This window comes from Sitophilus oryzae, unplaced genomic scaffold (genome assembly GCF_002938485.1).
Source record: "Sitophilus oryzae breed Bouriz unplaced genomic scaffold, Soryzae_2.0 scaffold_380_pilon_pilon, whole genome shotgun sequence".
Classification (NCBI taxonomy): Eukaryota; Metazoa; Arthropoda; class Insecta; order Coleoptera; family Curculionidae; genus Sitophilus; species Sitophilus oryzae.
Window position 1 is genome coordinate 144,107 of NW_022146952.1, and position 22,533 is coordinate 166,639.

At 34.1% G+C, this 22,533-nt stretch overlaps 1 protein-coding gene across 1 annotated transcript; it reads left to right on the forward strand.

The window, feature by feature from the left end:
* The first annotated feature begins 14,619 nt into the window (after positions 1-14,619).
* On the forward strand, positions 14,620-22,332 carry LOC115885306 (ATP-dependent DNA helicase PIF1-like). Its single transcript, XM_030904178.1, has 2 exons — positions 14,620-15,255; positions 22,306-22,332. The coding sequence occupies exons 1-2, from the start codon at positions 14,620-14,622 to the stop codon at positions 22,330-22,332; spliced, it is 663 nt and encodes a 220-aa protein (XP_030760038.1).
* Positions 22,333-22,533: the final 201 nt, after the last annotated feature.

The following is a 22,533-nucleotide window of genomic DNA, read 5'->3' on the forward strand; positions in this document are numbered from 1 at the left end:
TGGTACACCGAAGGGCCCGGGTTCGATCCTGCCTTGGGACCTCACTTTTAAATTTTTTTATCATTAATATTCTCATGGTAAATGTTTAAATATTTGTTTTTTTTGATCACCAGGACGGATAGCGTTTGTGAATTTATGAACCATACTGTATATAAGTAGAATTTGATATGTTCATTTGTTTTGAAGGATTATGGTAACAAATAATCCTTAGACAAGCTTAGTATGGTTTATTTTTATTTTTAGAACTGTTATGATAGTCTAAAACTGAAAAATACTTTTAATATTAAAAATTATTTGCTGATAAAATTGTGTTAAATATTTCGTCGATTTGCATGGAGACGTTGAAGTTTTTTTTTTTGGTACAAACAGCAAATGGTTTTTGTTGGATCGACGGGTAAAAACCGTTTTTTTTACTGTAAGGAATCTTGATGGGAGGTAGGACGATAGTAACCGAACGTGGTTCGTGGTTCCCGACGGGAAAGATTATTTAAGCGATGGGAGCGCGAAAACGGGGTTCTTCCTGTTGAGACTAAGTACCGGTGAACTTTTCTAAGTAAACCTCGCGAGTCTGATCCGTTTTTTTATCAGCGCTGCTGTAAAAACCGAATTCTTGAGTTTTAAGGTAAAAGTACCGTATCTCAGGTTTTTGATTTTAAATAAAAGGTAAGTATAAATCGTGGTCGCAGAGATTTGATTTAAAATAAGTCTAAACCGTATTTCTGATTTATGAGTATAGATAGTTAAAAACCGAGCATTTAAGTTTTTTTATACCTGACCGTGAATAGACAACCAGACCGTTTCGTTTTGATCCGACGCCGATTTTCTTAAGTTTTCTTTATACCTGACCGTGAATAATTAGTGTGCCTGGATTTCGGGCTGCTGTAGGCGATTCAGAAAACCAGCGTCGGATCAAACGAAACGGTCGTTTGATCCGACGCCGATTTACTTTAAAAAAAAGAGGTAATCACATTCTTTCTTTTTTTTGTAACCGCTTTTCTTTTGTAACCCAGATACCCCATCAGAGTTCTAGTAATCATAAATTTTAGTTTCAGCACAGTAGAGTGTTTTTTATTTTATTTTTATGGTATAAAATTCCTTTACGGAGGAGGAGTTAATTAAGGTTATTATTATTATTATTGCTAGTATTTTTCTATTTTATTTATTCGAAGATATTGAATTTAAATCATATGAACTTAATTATTTGCTATTGTAATTAACTGATTTAATTTCTCTGTATTAGATTTTGATATTTCATGTTTTAGTATTTTCTTCATATTTTATTTATTTGAAGAGATTGGATTCATAATTAATTTAATTTATTAATTAATTACTTAATTATTTGCTATTGTAATTAACTCATTTAATTTCTCTGTGTTAGATTTTGCGATATTTCATGTTTTAGTATTTTCTTCATATTTTATTTATTTGAAGATATTGGATTCATAATTAATTTATTTAAATAAACCTCGTTATAGAATATATTCGACTTTAACTGGCTTTTGCCCCATTTCCCTGGATGTTACAAAATTGGCGCCCGAAAACAAGGACTTGATTGATTTAAAGCCGAAGCCGTTTAAAAGGAGGAGAAACCGGGTAAAGCTAGTTAAGCCTGAAAAGCTCTGAAACAGTGTGAGAGGGGCTGAAGAAAAAGTCTAAAATTGTCAAGCTGTAATATCGTCAGGAGCAAGAATAAGTTGAAGATGGAAGCCAAAGAAGATTATCACTCGATTGGTGATATCGAAGACATTGGTGAAGCTGGATCGATGCCTACCATACAAACCCTAGTACCCCCTGGTCCAAGTACCGATAATGACTCTCGAACGGGGTGGATTTATTTGTTAAAGAAATCAGAATTGGCCGTACAACTGACACGGTTTGGATTAAATAATACCGGAACATTGGAAGAAATGAGGAGGAGGATCGTCAAGTTTATTCGAGACGGACATGTTAGCCCACAACTTAGAATGCAGCCTTTTGATTTTTCTGGAAATGGCACCTCCATACCGACCGTGAGCACTACTGACACCCTCACGACGTCGACCGTCACTACGACTATGTCAACATCAACCGCGAGGACAATCTTTGGACAGGCAGGGACTTCTTCTGCATGACTAAACTACCCATTACCGCCGACTCCTGGACCGAACCAAAGCCAAAATATTAGCCCCTTGGATGTTCGTAAATTGGGAGTGACATTTGATGGCCGGTCCGATCCCGCAACCTTTCTGGAGAGGTTAGAAGAGATTTGCGCGGCGCAGAGAATACAACCAAACCGGTTGTTGCCACAACTTCCTGAATATTTACAAGGAGAAGCGGCGCTCTGGTACCGAAATAACCGAGGTAACTACCAGGGAATTTAAAATTTTCTATTATCCGGTAAATTATGAAGTGGACTTGGAGGCAAAGATCAGTCGTCGAGTACAGAAACCGAATGAGTCCGTCACCGCCTATATTACTGACCTGCAAACACTGATTCGCTGACAAGGCAATATTCCCGCGAGTCAAGAACTACAGTGGCTATATCGGAATTTATTGCCCGAGTATCGCCAGTATGTCAGGAGAGGGAATTTCCACGATATTTCGTCCTTCTCTCGAATTACCAAAGAATTTGAGCTGCTTAATCAGGAACTTCGTCGATCGCCCCGTACTTATATGTCGTCCGGGTGCCGTGAATCGCTCGAATGTCAGCCAGAAACCGCCAACGCCTCAGAGTGGATCAAGTCACGGGTTTACAGCAACCCGTGTCACAGGAGATTCACACCGGCAGCTGAATTCCATGAAACCGACCTCTAGTTCCGAAGCAGTCTGTTGGAGATGTGGACAGGCGGGACATTATAAGAGTAACTGTACCCAGAAGCCTCAACTTTTCTGCTCTAGATGCAAGACTCAAGGAATTTTGTCAAGGGATTGCCCATGTGTGAGCCCAGGAATTCTGGGACAGAGCCGCACAGAAATATTCCACGAACAACATTATTCACCAACCGAGATCGTCAAAGAATTACCACAAATCGTACGTCAAGAAGTCCGTCCTGTTGTAAAGATTTGCTACCGAAATACCGACTATTTGGTACTCCTGGATACTGGAGCTGCCCATTCCTATATTGGAAAGAAATTGACAGAACAGTGCCAAAGTTCCAAGGCAGTTCCTGTCAAACCCACGGTGAAAGGAGCGAGACTTGCTAATGGTGCCACGGAATCCATTAGCACAGCATTTAGGATGAAAATCCAAATAGGTGATCAGTCTCTGAATGAAGTCTTTCACAGTCTGGAAGACTTAGTATCTGATATGATTATTGGTATGGATATTCTGGGCCAGCATGAGTTCCAGATTGACTTACGAACCCGACAGATCCACTTGAATGCTAAGTTGGTGAGTGCAGAGTCGCCGGTCTCGTCTTGTAGTGTCATGTCAAGTTTAAATATCCGGAACTCAGCCGAAGATTTACAAGTAGACCCGAAGAAAAGTGTTGAACAAACAACCCAGAAGTTGAGGAAAGACCGATGTCAAACAACCGCTTCTAAAGACCGTCGCCTTCCGATAAAACCGAGTCCTGTAGAAGAGTTCCACAGACGTCAAACTAACAAGTTTTCTAATCCCAAAGATGTATTGCTTTAAAACTTTGATCGAGTTCCGGTGGAGAAGAATGTTTGCTGGCGATGTGGAACTCCTGGACATCTACGTGGTGTATGTCAGAGAAAGTTTATTTTGTTCTGTTCTAGATGTGGGACACTCGACGTGCGATCACAATACTGCAAATGTAGATGTATACCATCCCGTTCAAATCACTCCGAATCCTGGGCTGGTGGAGGTTGGTCAAGAGGAAGATCAACAAGCAACTAAATCCGTAGCTAAAAAATCGTCCTGACTGATGAAGCTGTAATACTAATTTTATTTGGAATTTTTCAGACTATAACGACTCATGAAAAGTTCATTGTGTCACTGCCAGGAACCATCTGCAAACCACACTCACTCTAACCAACTCCCCCACATACCCATGTGTCTGGAAGCCAGTCAAGGTGGAGACAGCAACAACTTGCCAGGGAAGAAGTGGAGAAGTGACATGCAGAAAAGCCCGATGTCCTGCTCCGTCTGAAAACCAACGCCAGACGTTCAGCAACAGGAGTCTGCCATCACAGTTTCATCAGTACACAAAATCATCCGATGTCATTGCCACAGCTGAACACCGCTCATCACCAGCTACCTAGTGCATCGTCGATATTGCTTCCAACAACACCCAGGACGAAGACACCTCCCGACCAGCACTCGGTCTCACTCGAGTAGCTAGGACCACTCAGGATGAAGACACCTCCCGACCAGCACTCGGTCTCACCCGAGCAGCTAGGACCACCCAGGATGAAGACATCTCCCGACCAGCACTCGGTCACACTCGAGTAGCTAGGACCGCCCAGGACGAAGACACCTCCCGACCAGCACTCGGTTTATTTAGACAGCTTAGTATGGTTTATTTTTATTTTTAGAACTGTTATGATAGTCTAAAACTGAAAAATACTTTTAATATTAAAACTTATTTGCTGATAAAATTGTGTTAAATATTTCGTCGATTTGCATGGAGACGTTGAAGTTTTTTTTGGTACAAACAGCAAATGGTTTTTTGTAGGATCGACGGGTAAAAACCGTTTTTTTTACTGTAAGGAATCTTGATGGGAGGTAGGACGATGGTAACCGAACGTGGTTCGTGGTTCCCGACGGGAAAGATTATTTAAGCGACGGGAGCGCGAAAACGGGGTTCTTCCTGTTGAGACTAAGTACCGGTGAACTTTTCTAAGTAAACCTCGCGAGTCTGATCCGTTTTTTTTATCAGCGCTGCTGTAAAAACCGAATTCTTGAGTTTTAAAGTAAAAGTACCGTATCTCCGTTTTTGATTTTAAATAAGTATAAATCGTGGTCGCAGAGATTTGATTTAAAATAAGTCTAAACCGTATTTCTGATTTATGAGTATAGATAGTTAAAAACCGAGCATTTAATTTTTTATACCTGACCGTGAATAGACAACCAGACCGTTTCGTTTTGATCCGACGCCGATTTTCTTAAGTTTTCTTTATACCTGACCGTGAATAATTAGTGTGCCTGGATTCCGGGCTGCTGTAGGCGATTCAGAAAACCAGACCGTTTCGTTTGATCCGACGCCGATTTACTTCAAAAAAAAGAGGTAATCATATTCTTTCTTTTTTTTTGTAACCGCCAGATACCCCATCAGAGTAATCACAAATTTTAGTTTCAGCACAGTAGAGTTTTTTTTATTTTATTTTTATGGTATAAAATTCCTTTCCGGAGGAGGAGTTAATTAAGGTTCCTCTTTTATTTTACCATAATAATAATATTTCTTATATATCTGATTTATTTAAAGATGCATGTGAATATGTATTGCTAGTATTTTTCTATTTTATTGTAATTAACTGATTTTCTCTGTGTTAGATTTTGATATTTCATGTTTTAGTATTTTCTTCATATTTTATTTATTTGAAGAGATTGGATTCATAATTAATTTAATTTATTAATTAATTACTTAATTATTTGCTATTGTAATTAACTGATTTAATTTCTCTGTGTTAGATTTTGCGATATTTCATGTTTTAGTGTTTTCTTCATATTTTATTTATTTGAAGATATTGGATTCATAATTATTTTATTTAAGTAAACCTCGTTATGGAATACATTCGACTTTAACTGGCTTTTACCCCATTTCCCTGGATTCTCCACTGTAGATAAGCTACCCCTATTGGCCGAGGTGGTCTCTCAAACACTTTAAACTTTGGGGGTGGCGCCCGAGAACAAAAAGACCGACTGTTAGGCGTTAGTAATAGCTCGCTAGAAAAAAAGGCTGTTACAATATCTCAAAAATTATAACTTTTTTTTTAAAATAGATTATAGTGGAACTAGGAGATTGGAAAATTTTATTACTTAAATATCTAATAAGCAATAAACTTTTTCAAAAATCCGAAAGACGCATATTTATGACCCTGCAAAACTTCAATTATTTCACCATTTAACAGACTCTAGCTCCAGTAGTTTCCGAGCTGCCAATGTCGTTAAAAACTCACCCATATAAAAAATAAAAAAATCAGTATTTTGAAATCAATAAATATAAAGAAGTTTGCATTCTTGAATTCTACATTGAATAAATCCATTAATAAAATGTTTTTCTGGGACGTTTTTTTAGTGTTCCGTACCCAAAGGGTAAAAACGGGAACCCTATTACTAAGACTTCGCTGTTCGTCCGTCCGTCCGTCCATTCGTCTGTCACAAAGATCTATCTTATGAACCGTTATAGCTAGACAGTTTAAATTTTTACAGATAATGTATCTATGTTGCCGCTATAAGAACAAATAGTCAAAACAGAATTAAATAAATGTTGGTAAATAAAAAAGTACTTTCACCAAACATTATCATTTAAGTAAGAAGTAATGTTACATAGAATCTTTCAAGTCCTCGGTGGCCGCGTGGTTTAAAGCGTTAAGACTTTACGCTGCTATGACGTTGGAGCCGTAGTAAGGCAGGTTCGAATCCTAGTCAAGGCGACTTTTTTTTAATCGTTTTTTTTTAATTTTTACATATTTTTAACATATTTATTTTTACTTTTTACATATTTATTATTGATTAATACAATTTTTAGTAATGGTTCACTTTTTTTAAATTACTTATACGCGCATTCAAAATTTCAGCTAAATCGGAAAAAAAGTTTATAATAATATAGTGTCTAATGTTGTATAGATAATGAATGGTACGGAACACTTCGTGTGGGAATCCGACTCGCACTTGACCAATTTTTTTATGTAAGGTTCGTAAAAATCTGTAAAAATTCTCTACTATAGTGCATATTTATACATGGATATTCCTCGGTAGAATAATATTCTGAAAAATATTTCTCTATATTAAAGCTCTTTAAATTTTGGTTTCCCCACAATGCACAAAATCCTCTAATAAGACATTACATTTTTCTCGAGTATTTTTTCCAACTTTTAATTAAATTTAATCCCAAGTTGGGCAAGGAAATCAATGTTCATAAAGCAAAATGCGAATATAAGGATGCCTCGCTCAGAGATACTGATGTCAGTGATCACCTTGGGGGGTCCGTTTTATTCCCCCGTCTGAATTTAATTTAAGATAAAATATTTTCTTTCTATTTTCTATTTTTTTTATTTCTCTGTCTATCTTTTATATATGTTTAAATAATTATAGTCAATAAAGATTTTTATAATTATTCTGAAGCAACGTTGATGTTATCACAAGAGTCTTTGCTGTTTAAAATACAGTTCTAAGACATAACGTAACAGGTATTTTTTTATTGAAAGTTTTAGATTATTGTATACATGGTCCGGCAATAGTGTGGGTGTGTCGGACATCTGTATTTCAGGAAAATATTTTAACTTCTATAAGACGGTTCTAAAAAATGTGAGTGAACAAGCAGTAAGTTTGTAGATCTGCGGTGCGAGAGATTGGATGGTACTGGGTTCGATCCTCTGCCAGTACGGTCGCTTTATTTACTTAAATAAAAATATTGATTTATCTAAATAGAGCGACCAGCGAGCCGCCACCTCAAGGAAGGTAATGGCAAACCACCTTGAGTATATTTGCCTTGTACAGCCGCTCAAATAGTGCCGTTCGGATTCGGTGATAAACTGTAGGTCCCGTGTACCTGTAACACTGTGTAACAGTCAAATTTCCTCGCTATGACCTCTGTGTGCTAGCTCATAAATTATCACAAATAACTATTATTTTTGCATCATGTTTACCATAATTTTATTGTTAAATATTATTTTATTTAAATTTTATAATTATGCAACCTGATATACACCGCGCTGCAGCTGTACATTATTCTCACTGATGCCGACCAGCAGTAGGCTTTTTGTCCATCTCTCTATATCTTTGGTCATCACTTGTCACTTGTCACTGACAGATCAAATCAGATGTTTTTGGATTTATTTATCCTTTGTTTTGGTTATTGAAATTTTATAATTATTAGATAAAATTTCGTAGTTAAATTGGTTATTTTTGATGTGGATCGCAGTATGCAATTCGTTCTTTTAATTGTGGAATTTCTGAGTTTAGTTCGTTCATTGACCGGATATGGAATATGGCTGAGGAGAAAATCTTCTAGAACATCATTTTTTATTAATGCCTTTTTGTGAGTTGGACTAGTCAAGATATATAGTTCTCTATCTATATCCTGGAGGGAGATGTCCGGTTGAAATCTGATTTTGTGAAGAAAATCGAATCCTTGCATCACTTCTTGTGTACCCACCGCCCGAATGAACGTCAGAATTCCATCCTGTTGCCCGTGTAGAGGTACCCGTTAGACAGCATAAACCCTCGTTTAGGTAAAGTTCAGATTTGATTAGTCCTTCTTTATTACCTTTATTAACTCCTACACGTTGTGCTAGTCCTTGTTCTATAATTAAGGCTCTTTTCTAAGACAACCAATATTATTTAGGGTTTTTTGTGTTCACCATTTGAAGTCCTACACCTGCCTGTACATTTGCTGACGGGCTCCAGTGACATTGCATCGAGCTGCTGTACACCGTCGTAGCCACCCTGTAGCTAGGCACTATAGCTAAGCCGGAGAAAGTTTCAGTAGTTTGCAAGTACTTGTCAAGACATTACGTTAGAGTAAGATCGTTTAGATATTAGTTAGATTTAGTTTGATATTTGTATTCCGCCCTTAGAGCATACTTAGTTTTAGTTAAGGGGGATGACGTCTTAGTTTTAGTATAGCTTAAAACATTTTTCATTTTGCATTCGTAATTAGTAACTCTTAACGATTTAAAATTTCTTAACATATTTCAATCTACCTTTCATTCATTTTTTTTATATAAATATTAACTTTTAATATTTTAATAAATTTCTTAAACATGTTTAGTAGTATTATTTGCAGTTTAGTCTCATAGTTAAGTTAGAGTCACTTAAGTTTAACGAATTACAGTAATATTTGAAGTTCATGGTAGTTGCACTCAACAGTTCGAGGTTAGTGTTGAAGTCTACTTAATAGTAACATCTTTTATGCCGAGTTCATAGAGTATAATCTCGTGGCGCCCTTTTATTAATAACTTTGAACCCCGACCACCCGGCTGGTAAAATTAAAAAGCTAGTGGCCTCTATGCAACTCATTCAGATTAAGTAAACTTTGTGTTTTATTGAACTTCAAATTAGAAAGGGCGTGGCAACTGATCACAAGTACATGCGAGTGGTAGCCGACGCTCTGTATAGAGTATGGCACTGTAAGAAGACTGTACAGCCTGAAAATCCACTGTATATCCTGAAAATAATTATCAACATATTCGCATTATTATCATTTCCCACATATTTTGTAAAAAATTGAGATAAAATTTTTAAATATGGGACTTAATTGGAGGTATTTCTTCTCTATCTCCTTTAAGCGACTTCGACTTCTGTTGCTACTCTATTACTGACAACAGGAATCAATCAAATCCCGCCCCGAAGCGGCAAAAAGGGTCTGACAGGCGATGCATCGCAGGAGCGTTCGATCTCGAACACGTTAACCTTTTTCACTAAACCTAAAAAGGATTGCTTTTTAATTGACACGAAAATTGAACACAGTCGGGAAAAAACGAACATATTTTTTACATCCGGATGTGGAATGAAACCAGCTTAACGGTTTGTTGGAGATTTAGTGTTTGGATTAGTATACAATATGGAGATTAAGTTTTTAATATCTGGATATCAATAAACAGATTTATTTATATACCTAAATTTAAAAAAAAACAATTAGAACACGCTATCTAATGTACTCAAAACTATAGACTACTGCAAACTATAGACTACTACTTAGAAATTGAAACCCACAGTAAATGTAAATATATTTTATTAATATTTTAGGGAGTAGTTGGGATAAATATGAATAATAACAGATGACATTTTTACACTTTTATTTTATTTTTTACAAAAACAAATTTATTGAAAGGAATTCTTAACAATTCAATAGTGAGTTGCTCCTCTACGTAAGATTTCACATTGTTTAACTCTTCGTGACATGCTGCGAATCAGATGATCGATATCTTCATGCGCTATGTTCTCTCAGGTTAATGTTACCTCATGACGCAGATGTTGTATATCCAGTATACGACCTGGCAACCGACTGAGCCTTATACCTAGCACGTTCCGTAGATGTTCAATAGCAGATAAGTCTGGTGACCCCTCCCCTTGTAGGTCACGGAAGAAGTGTTACAAAGCTTGCCGGAGGAAGTTTCTAGTAACTGAGCGGTATGTAGTCTGGCATGGCATTCCTGAACAATTAAATTTTGCAGTTGCTGAAAGGAGGGCAAAGCGATAGGTTGTAACATGTTACAAATGTAGGAACGTAGCATTAATGTTTCTCTCCAGAAAAACTAGGGTGACATGCTTCCATCAGTTATGCTCCACTCATGTCTGATTGCGGTGCTTGTGCAGAAGCAGTCTATAAAAGTACTCATAAGAGCCTTTATTCGAGATCACTGGTGCTTCTTAAAGCCCCATTGCCTCTACGATGTGTATGGTGACGTTACGTGTAAGTTTGTTTATTTTCTTGAACCTTTTTTGAATATAAATATATTTTTCGTATTTTTGGGATTTTGGATTTTTTATTTGGATTTTTTTTAATTCAAATTAAACCTAGAACCAAAATCCCAAAAATACGAAAAACATAGTTATGTGTATGGTGACATCGTATCACTGATGTAGTATTCCGGCAATCCGGTTACAAATTTCCCGGAAAAACATCCCGATCTCTAGTATAGATACAGGACACGTCTTCTTATAGGACGCATTGCTAAACGATGTTTTCAATACGCCACAGGTAATAAATCTGAATATCTCTAAACAAATTCTCAGACAAGTAATTAAACAAACCCTCTTTTTTAAATTTAAATAAAATCTTATTATTTCTAAACAGCCTGGAATAAAAATGTTATCAAGCATTATAAATAAAGCTAAGCATATATTACATGCATTTCATTGTAATTCATTAGAGTAAGTATATTAACAGTAGAGAAGTTTATTTTTAATATGTAGTTTGGTTAAATAAGAATAAACTTTATATAATAAAAACTTCAGATACGGTCTTATAAAAATTTCATTTATATATTTAACACTTTGTTTTTGTTCTATATTTTCGTTTAATTAAAACACACCCGTAAAAGATTAGCTGGACCTTCTCAAAACAATAGCCCGGGGTTAAAAATTTTGTTTCACTCTCTCTCTTTGTCAGATTTAATTATCTTAATAAATGAGCCCTTATCGGCTTCGCCTTTTGACGCATTTCGTTCCAACACTTAATTAATTAAAGGCATAACCCTTATATAAGCAAAAAATGTCATAAATCTTACTCCATATCCATATTAGGACTCGACTTCTCTATATACAGGGTGAGTCTTAAAAAAGAAGTTCGAATATTTTTATTGGTGGTTTATTTGGACCACAGAAATATGTCTAAGAGTTTTTTTTTCGCGAATTTTGTTTTAAATTTTATATTTTACCTTTTGTTTTTGGAATTCCTAGCTAAAAAACATAGTACCTTGATATTGGGGCAACATAGGGGTAGTAGATAAAAAACTACAAAACAAAAACACAGAAAAAAAACAGTGGCTCTCAAAATATGAGCAAAAAATATAATTTTTTTAAAATTCAAAGTAACTCGGTTATTTCGGAGTTATTTGAAAAACAGTAACATGGAAATATGTTTATTTTATCGAGATATACCAACCCTGAAAATATTTGCACTTATTTAAGACTCACCCTGTGTTTATAAATATATTTGACGGCCTCTTTAAATATTAACAGCATAAAAGGCCCTTTTTAAAGGAGTTTTTTGCCTTGGAAAAATAATGTTATACTAGGGCAATAATTCTCATTAGTATAATTAATTTTCACTTTTATATGTTAACGCCATTATGCGTTTTAGTCTCTCTATTTTGGAAATAATTTTGTTTATCACCAACGTCAATATTCTTTAACTTCCATTATGATATTAAAGAGGATTCTATATACTCAAGGAGTTATCGTTGTATAACATATTGTGCTATAAAATGTATTCAACATATCTTTTAAACCAAGCCTCAAATAAGTAGTACTAAAGGAAATCCCAAAATACTAAAGAATACTTAGTATTAAATTTTGTTAATTTTTCGAGTTTTTTAGCTGAAATGATTCTACTATTCTACAATTCTTTATGTAACAAATCTCAACTTCAATATTCCTTTGTCAACTATAGAAGCTGTGGCCTAGCAAAATAATAAGTGATTTTGAAAATATATAGCTGAAAAGTTTTTTTTTCATAAGTTTAGATATAAATTTCCACCAAACGTATCGGCTAGAACTAATTAAATTATGTAGGTTTAAAATTAAGGTTTATAATTTAATATATTTCAAACAAACATGCAAGAAAAAATATCTGCTGAAATATTTATTTATTAAAAGTTTGTTTAATTACTAGTTTGTTAATATTATGATTAGATTACAATAACAGTTATATAAATTTCACTCTTGTACTTGTTGAATAATAGTCACAGAATGAACATCATAAATAAATGAAATAGACGAAGCAAAAGAACCCCTGCGCAGCGAGCTTTCTCTTTTATCATTTAATAATAATGCATATTCCTTTTTTTATTTACCTCTGAGGAAAGATCGCGACACGGGCCGACTATAAAGAACTAGAACAAGACTTTCTAGAGTAAATATTTTATACGCCAGGATACTTTGCTTATTACCTTCTATTACATCCATCTTCGTCTTCGTGTCCATATTTTATACCCGCATAAAAGCAGAACTTTTTTTTGTGGATTTTTTTCTGGACTATTATTCTGCTGTATGTAACATTTACATTTTGTAAAGTAATTTTTTTAAGTAAAACAATTAATAATTATTGGAATTCTAGAGTAGAGTTTGAGATAAAAGTATTGTATATTCTTTATAGACTAATCAATTTTTCCATAACATATGGAGATATGAGATACAACTTCTTATAAAATATTATTATTGTAACATGATGCAATAGATATTTTATTCAAGCGGATTTTTGAATATGATAATTATACAGTTAGTTATAATACAATATACCATCCGGGACAATTCAACTGCGTGGACTGTATTTGAAAGCATGCGACAGAGATAAATATAAATGACCGGTTGGCAGAGAGAGAGACAAAGTAAAATGCGGCATAATATGTTGCCGGTTTTTACCGGCAAGTAGTAAGATGTATGTAGAAAAAAAATAAACTTGAAAATTTTAAAAAATTTCATGTGTTTTAATGTCTTTATTTCAAACTACTGAAACTACTAAGCTAAATATAATCTATTACAACTGTAGTAAAATGAGTAACTAATTATAAAAATGAAGTTCCAACCATAGATGTCACATTTGCATAAACGCCTAATCGTGCGATTTGAAATTTTGATGCAAAATCCGGTAATACCGCATAGAAGAAATGAGTCAGCCCAACTTTTATCTCTTTTTAAACGGTTTTATTTAGCTCGACCCGTACGGTATTTATTTATTTGTTTATTTATTTGGGTCAAAATTAGAAATTGAAATTTAAGTACCTTCCTGTTGTCAGATTGATCTGAAATTTGGTACAAACCTTTAGTTCCGATGACAATACAATATAGTAATATCAATAACAGTGTAAATCTAAGATGGCCGCCGGTACAAAATGGCGGATTTCATATTTTTCCATATACATATAACTATATATACTCAGTGTTCCCTATTTAACCCCGTGTGCTGTTTCCGTGCCGTAAGAAAAATACAACATAACTCAGCTCCATATTAATGCTGCATAAGTCTATTTCACCCGGATATCGATTGAACTGCGATTGCGCCAAACTCCGATTGACTGTTGTTTTAGTTCTGTTTGGATTACTTTTTATTTGTGCGCGTAAAAGAGTGATTTTGTTTAGTTTATTATTTCCAACTATTTTTTGATATTTTTTGATTCCAACTCCATGATAATGTGTTATAAACAATAAAAATTTAAATAAAATTGAAGGTTAGGTGAAATGTCAGTCAACCACTTCCCTTTAAAAACACGGACCAATAAAAACTTCTTCAGGTAAGGCATGCGCAATTAAGTGACTATCCGGGTGAAATAGACTTATGCAGAATTCCATATTTCTCTTTCACTGTTTGGGCTTCACTTTTTTAGAGATTAGGCTGAGTATATAAAGTTATGTGTATATGTATTTTTCCACAACCCCCTCAATATGGGTATCAAATGAAAGGGCTACACTAGTAGAATACTGTGATTATGACAAGATTTAAAATCCAAGATGGACGTCGTTACAAAATGGCGTATTAGGTGAGGGCATGAGTAGTCGTGTCCAGAACAGTTGTGTCCAAGATTGTGTGACGTTAGAAGGACAGATAAAAAAAATAGGTGATTAGATGTACCTACGTAGTTAGCGGTAGCTTTACCACCCAAGTTAAGGTAATAGGTTAAAACGTGCTGAGGACTGTATGGCATTAGGGTGGCTAAAAATGTAATGTCGCAAGGGTTTTCCCCTCAAGATTGGGCGCCTCTTGTTGTATATTATAGCCTTGCTATACTGGACTTACTGGACCTCTGGGGGTGTCGACCGTTAAAATGTCCATTACTCGTGGGAACAACATGGATGAAATTTCAATGGTATCTTATCAAATGCTGTGTATGATTGACGCACGATTAAGACAACTTAAAAATCATGAAGACGAGTTCTTTGGAGGCATAAACGTTTTACTTTTTGGAGATCTGTTACAACTGCCTCCAATCAAACGCTCCGGAGCTCCTGTTTTCAAACAGCCCGATCATCTCCAACCAGCCACACATCTATGGCGTTTGTTCACGCTCTGTGAGCTGACGGAGAATATGCGTCAGCAAGGGGACCATACTTTTATTGAAATACTAAATGCTTTGAGAATAGGTGAGCTAACCGCTAACCATTTTAGTATTTTGATGCAAAGAGTTATTCAAAACCCAAGTGATGAGTTTGCAACAGACAAAGCGTTAAGGGTATACACTACTAATCAGCAAGTAAACAATCACAACGCTGCTGTTTTAAATCTGTTCCGGAATAAGGGATCTCGAATTTATACCATTAAAGCACAGGACCAATTAATTGACGCCACACGAAATACAGATACTTTAAATTTAGCAAATATAATACCAACAGATATAAATAAGACTGGAGGCTTACCATCAGTACTTGAAATATTTGTAGGAGCAAAATTAATGTTGCGGTCCAACATTGACGTTACAAAAGGATTGGTAAATGGTGCTATAGGCCACATTACAGAAATTGTTTGGCCTCAGTTCCGTCGAACCCAAATGTACGAAACAGATGTAGGTACCATCAGTTTGGATTGACTTTGGCAGAGACGGCATACACGTTATACACCCGAAAGCCATACAGTTTCCAGCAAAATTCAATTATGGTACGGCTGAAAGAAGAATGTTACCCTTAATTTTGTCATGGGCATCCATCGTCCATAAAATGCAGGGCAGCACAGTCGACCATGCAGTAGTGTATTTGGGCTCAAAATTGTTTGAGGAAGGGCAAGCATACGTGGCTCTAAGTCGAGTCAAGTCTCTGGAATGGCTATGTATTGAGGAATTAGATTGTAATAAATTATCAGGTAAAAAACCATGTGATAATGATGCACTAAATGAATTAAATAGAATGAGGAATATTCGGTAGGCATTTCCGTTAAATACTAAAAACTAGAAAATAAAAAATCGGTAAAAAAACTTTTAAGTTAAACGATTTTATCTTATGTGCACTGAAAACTAAAAAATAATAATAACAATTAGGTATTTTGAACTTCTAGTTCAGAAATATTTTAGTACTAGGCAGAATAGCTTTTAGGCATATTAGACTAAAATAAAAACGTGGGGCCCATTAACTATTGCTGTAATACTTTCTTCTATACTAAGTGTGGATTGCACCGACTTACTATAATCGTAACTGGAGATTTTGACAATCAATAACCAGCCGTGGCGGCTTCACCAGTGAACGCCGAGCTCATAATCTACCAAAGTATAAAGATATGCTTTGCCATAGGTAGGATTTCAGAGGGGCCCCACGTTTTTCTTTTAGTCTAATATGCCTAAAAGCTATTCTGCCTAGTACTAAAATATTTCTGAACTAGAAGTTCAAAATACCTAATTGTTATTATTATTTTCTAGTTTTTAGTGCACATAAGATAAAACCGTTTAACTTAAAAGTTTTTTACCGATTTTTTATTAATATATTTGATTTTGCATTAAACTGTCCTACACCTTGGTTGGTTGGCTTTTCCTCTTGTAAAGGCAATCCGGGGACATACTGTATAAATCGTACTTTAATAAATATTTTGTCTAAATTTTTGTAATAACATAATAATAGATTTTTAGTAAGAATAGAAAATATAATATACAGGGTGGTCCGAACTGTATTCCGGAAACTTCGGCAACATATTCTGCAGAGAAAAATTTCGTATAAATATATGTCCTTAAATGCTTACTTTCAGAGATACAGGGTGTAGATGTTTCATTTTTATTTCGATTTTTTCCAAATAATTTCTGAAGTAAAGTCAATATTTGGATGAAAATTGGTGCCTGGGAGTTTTTTAACATGAAAATTTGATTTTGATGTCAATATAACTCCTACTAGTAGAGGCCGCCACCTACATGTGTTTTAACTGTTTTGAAGCGTAATAACTTTTTGTCCAAAAAAGTCCGTAAAGTTTACAATGTTAGCCCGCAGAGTGAACATCTTGGAAACCAGTTTCCCGAGATCACGTGTCATCCAGACCATCCAAATATCTCGAGAAACATTTCTCGTGGCGATTTTTAACAAGAGACTTTTTTTACGTAAAAAACTCTGTACTTAAATGTATCTGTTTTTACTTAGTAGTTTTATACAGGTAGGACGAAAAGTTATTAAACAAGTTAAAAATTTGTAGGTGGCGCCCTCTACAAGTATGAGACATAGTGATATCAAAATAAAATTTCTCATGTCAAATTACTTCCAGACACCAATTTTTATCCAAATATTGATGTTACTTCAGAGATTATTTGGAAAATAATCGAAATAAAAATGTAACTTTTACACCCTGTATCTCCGAAACTAATCATTTTAGGAAATACATTTATACGAACATTTTTACTTATTTTTATTTGCAGAATACGTTGCCGAAGTTTCCGGAATACAGTTCGGACCACCCTGTGTATTGGATCTAAGAATTTAAACTCTTTTATTATTTCAAAACTAAAGCGTTTGTTTTAAATGGAAGAGTTTTTGATACTGATATTTGAAACTGCTATAGCATATTTTTATAACAAAATGTAAAACATACATTTTGATGCAATGTTTTCTATTAGTCAATATTGAATTGCAGTGTTTATTTAATTAAAATTGTATTGTTTGATAAATGGAAAATATTCATGTATACGTTAAACGAATGTAGTATATAAAAATAGCACGTTTTGTCTGTCTCTTGAACATATTTGATATTTTCCTGTTTATAGTATGGATTTTCGTTTTCATACATAACAAATAGACAAAAAATAAGCAGAAAAATAAATTCAAACTTTTTATGGATATACAGGGTATTTAAAAAACATGTGCTATCTCCCGTGGGGAGATTCCTCACGTAAAAATAAAGCCTATTTTTTATATCAACATACATGGATACAATAGCCACAGGGTATTGAAATATTAATCTATACTAATATATAAAATCCTTAAGTGACTGACATACTGATTAATCACGATCCTGCTCAAACCACTCAACGTAAGAATCTCAATTTTGGCATACAGAATGATTCTAGGGTGTATAGGTTCGATAAGAAGGGATTTTTCGAAATTCCAGTTCCAAGAGGGTGAAACCACCCCTCAAATATTACAATATTTTTTATTTAAAAAAAGGTTAAGTTTCCGAAAAGACGCTTAAATACGTATATTTTATTTTGTTTTTTTACATATTTTAAGATTTTTTAAAAATGTATACAGGGTGTTTCGAAAAATCTGGTCATTGATTAATCACGATCCTGCTTAAAGCGCTTTACGTAAAAAGCTGATTTTTGGAAAACAGATTGACTTTAGGGTGTAGAGGTTTGTTAAGAAGGGATTTTTCGAAACTCGAATTCTAAGGGGGTGAAACTATCCCTCAAATATTAAAATATTTTTTATTTAAAAATCGGTGAGTTTTTCGGAAAAACTCTTAAACACGTATATTTTATTTTGTTGTTTTACATATTTTAAGATTTTTTATCAATTTATACAGGGTGTTTCATAAAATATGACCATTGAGTAATCACGATTCTGCTTAAACTGCTTGACGTTTAAAGCTGATTTTTGGTAAACGGATTGACTGTGGGGTGTAGAGGTTCGATACGGAGATGTTTCTCGAATCTCAAATTCCAAGAGGGTGAAAACGCCCCTCAAATATTACAATATTTGTTATTTATAAAACTCAGTATTTCGGGAAAACGCTTGGACAAGCATAATTTATTTGGTTTTTTTACATATTTTGAAATTTTTTAAAAAATCATACAGGGTGTTCCAAAAAGTTGGGCAATTGATTAACCACGATTCTGCTTAAACTGCTTGATGTAAAAAGCTTATTTTTGGCAAACGGATTTTTCGAAAGTCACATTCCAACGAGATGAAACTACCCTTCAAATATTACCAAGTTATACAGTGTGTTTCAAAACAAATGCGAAAAACTTCAGGGGGTGATTCCTTGTTCAAAATAAAGGGTAGTTTGCTTCATAAACGTTGGGTCAAAAGTCAACCATTAGGGAGATGGGAGACCAAAGATGGCGGAAAAATAATGTTTTTATTTTTTATCTTGAAAACGAAAAGAGATAGACTAATAAAATTGTATGGAAGCATTACTGTTATGAAAACACACTTTCTGGTAATTTTTTCACTTTTTTAAAATGAGTGGAAGGGGTTGAAATAAACTACCCCTATCATTCTTGTTAACGAAATTTAAAGAAAAATCTTATCAAACACATGCAAAAAAAATTAATTTGGATAGTTTAGTTTGTTTAGAAACTTTTTTATCTCTTGTATTTTTTGATAAAACTCACCGATTTGAAATTAAAAAATAAAATGTAAAGCATTACATGTCAGGACAAAAAACATTTTCTGATAAAGAATCTAGTGGGCTGCTGTAATTTTTTTAGGAAAAAATCTAGTCGGCCTCTGTTACTTTTTAGGATGTTCCTAATATTATTTTATTTGACATTACTCTACTGCAATACGTTATTATCTAGATGATGATTATTATTATCGTTATTATCACTAGATTCTGAATCTAAAAATGTTTTTTGTCCTGACATGTAATGCTTTACATTTTATTTTTTAATTTCCAATCGGTGAGTTTTATCAAAAAAACACAAGAGGTGAAAAAGTTTCTAAACAAACTAAACTATCCAAATTAAAGCATTTGCATGTGTTTGATAAGATTTTTTCTTTAAATTTCGTTAACAAGAATGATAGAGGGGTTATTTATTTCAACCCATTCCACTCATCTTAAAAAAGTAAAAAAATTACCTGAAAGTGTGTTTTCATAACAGTAATGCTTCCATAAAATTTCATTAGTCTATCTCTTTTCGTTTTCAAGATAAAAAATAAAAACATTATTTTTCCCCCATCTTTGTACCGCGATATCTCCCTAATGGTTGACTTTTGACTCAACGTTTATAAAGCAAACTACTCTTTATTTTGAACAAGGAATCACCCCCTAAAGTTTTTCGCATTTGTTTTGAAACACCCTGTATAATAATATTGCCATATTGTTTTTTTTCATGGTGACATAAATGTGAGAAAATTTTATCCAGTTTGTATGTTAATGGAAATTCTTGCTTTGCTTTATCATCACCATTACAAATGATTAATTCGACGCGAACGAAGTCGCTGGTACACGCTAGTAATTATTATAATTTTCTATCAAGTACTTTTAGTGATTCGAATGAAATTTTAGGGGTAAAAGTTACTATAAGTACCTACATATTTTAATGCTAAAAATGTGTCGATAAATTCTCATCAGGGACGTGTATATGGGATAGGTTATCACTGGAATATTTTTGAGTAAGAAACATGTGCTCATAGGAGTCATATTGACATCAAAATAAAATTTCTCATGTCAAAAAAATCCCAAACACCAATTTTCATCCAAATATTAACGTACGTTTTAAAAGATACATTTATACGATTTTTGTACTTTTTATATCTGCAGAATATGCTGCCGAAGTTTCCGGAATATAGTTCATATCACCCTGTACAGTGGAATAATTAATAGTGTGTATTAACATTAATTAGTAAGTATCAAAAATAGTAAGTATCTTCGTAATTATCAAATTTGTATATGAAATCTTTTGTACTAAGGAATTTAAAACTTAACCACATGTTTATAGCTATAAGACAACATGCTCTCTCTATATTGGCCCAAACTAAGCACTGAAACTAAAATTTGGGCCTAAAATCACCCTGTAAATTCTGTAAATATAATATCAGCATATTTTTTTCGGGTGACTCTAGTTTGTCCTATACATCTAATAAAAAATCTGGTAATCTGTTTTTCTACTGTTTACGCCTTCTTGGAGATTTATTCGCCTTAGAATTATACAAAGTATAGGAATTTTAAGCAAGTTCAGTTATTCCCCGAGTTTATTACGATTATTGCCGAAAAAAAATATATCGGAAAATAATGCCATCACTGCCGTCGAACACCTAACTTTTACCTATCCGAACCAGCACGACCGAGAAATAGGACAATAAAATTTCCATTTTGCCGGAATTTCAGATAGAGCTTCATTGGTATGGTATTATTAAAATCAGGCAATATTTTTCCTATTAAAATAGACAACTCAAACCTATTGAGTAAATATAGACATGTAAAATAATCCCCACTTATTCATTATTCATTGAATATCAAAATTATTTTCTAATGTAACGTCTGATCATTTAATAAAGAAACTGATCGGCAAGAAAATTAATGTGATTGTACAAGGTGTCCGATTTTCGTGTGTTTAAAAGGTAGAGATACAAAGATGCGGTTTTCACATCACTGTGCTAGTTTTGATGAAACTAAAGATGGTACACAGATTTGTCATAGCCCTCTTAGTTCCTGAAAGACAGCACGAAATTGAACAAGTTGCATTTTTCGACCCCCTTCATATCTTGGTTGTCTTATAACTTATCGAAAAGGTGAAAACTGAGCCCAGTAGACATTTTTACGTAGAATCCAGTGGCGTAACTAGTTTTTCGTTGGGAGCTGTAATTCTCAAAATATAACCTAAACCTATGTTTTTTTAATGGGACACCCTGTATGTTATTTTTTTTATTAAAATTGCATTGTCATGGGTTTTCTAAAAAAGTATTATACCCTAGATTTATTTTTATAAGTAAGGTAAAAATATACATTTTCTAACTTTTTAACATAGGTAGCCGGTTTATATAGATAGTTTTAAGAATGATTTATTCAACGTCAAATTTTTTAGCTATTGTCCTTTCCATGCTAGTTTCCGTGTTGTTTTTTGATTCTGTAGGTACTAGACATGGCAGAACAATACAATTTTGATTATTTTGAAAAATATGAGATGAATAGCCAACGACGATTCTGAGGCAGCGGCAGAGCTCTATTTGAACAGGTAGGTTACCAGGTCAAGGTCAGGTAGGTCAAGGGCGCCGAGCGACGGTGACGGTGTGTGTGCTCGGGTGCTTCAGTATACGCGAGAGGAAAACAGTAAACAAGCATCAAGCATCCAAACTTATAGTTTAGCAACTTTAAGTGATACGTATGTCTCATTCGGTTCATTCATGATGCGCATCATACGGTGGTAGTTTTTTGAAGAAATCAATTTCTATAATTGTAAGTTTCCTCGTTCATTCTTAGTTAGTTAAACCAATCTCGTTTTGCATCTTTTAAGACAGCAAGCAAATTGATATGGTAATTATTTCCTTTAAGTAGGCAATCTTTGGTCCATTTTCTTCTATTAACTAACCGTTGTTTTTGGGAAGCCAAAATGTGATGAAGTGAGTGCCGTCACTCTTCTCATTGTAGATAAAACTGTACTATAAAATTGCATGTGTGTACAGGCGACAGGCTATAGCACAGGTAAAACTGAGACAGTCCGCCTGTGGTAAATAATATCTATGGAGGCTTTATAATTGTTTAGGGAATTTATATATTTATATAATAATTATTCTATGTTGGAAGCCAATTTGAAACTACTCTAGAAACGCCAAATAAAATTTTGTCATTCCAAACGAAATCCATCAATTCATACAATATTCTAACTTACTTGGGGTAATTATTATTACAGATTCTGAACAGTCCTAGAACCCTATAGCGCTTGCGCATATAATAAAATTGTTGCATATGTCCTCCTTTGCATAAGTTAAACCATTCTAAGACGGTTTAGAATAGTAATTTGCAATTATCAATCATAGGCACGACTACGACGATGCATGTGCACGTACTTCTGACGCATTGTTAATCAGTTTAGTAATTAAACATATGAAATGTGCTATGTAATTTGGGATAACTCGTT

Bases quoted from the DNA above. Each gene is read 5' to 3' on its own strand.
- LOC115885306 (XM_030904178.1), top strand. From the start codon at position 14,620: ATGGATGAAATTTCAATGGTATCTTATCAAATGCTGTGTATGATTGAC. The intron at 15,256-22,305 runs GTAAATGGTGCT...TTATTATTACAG, and splicing joins TTGACGTTACAAAAGGATTG to ATTCTGAACAGTCCTAGAAC.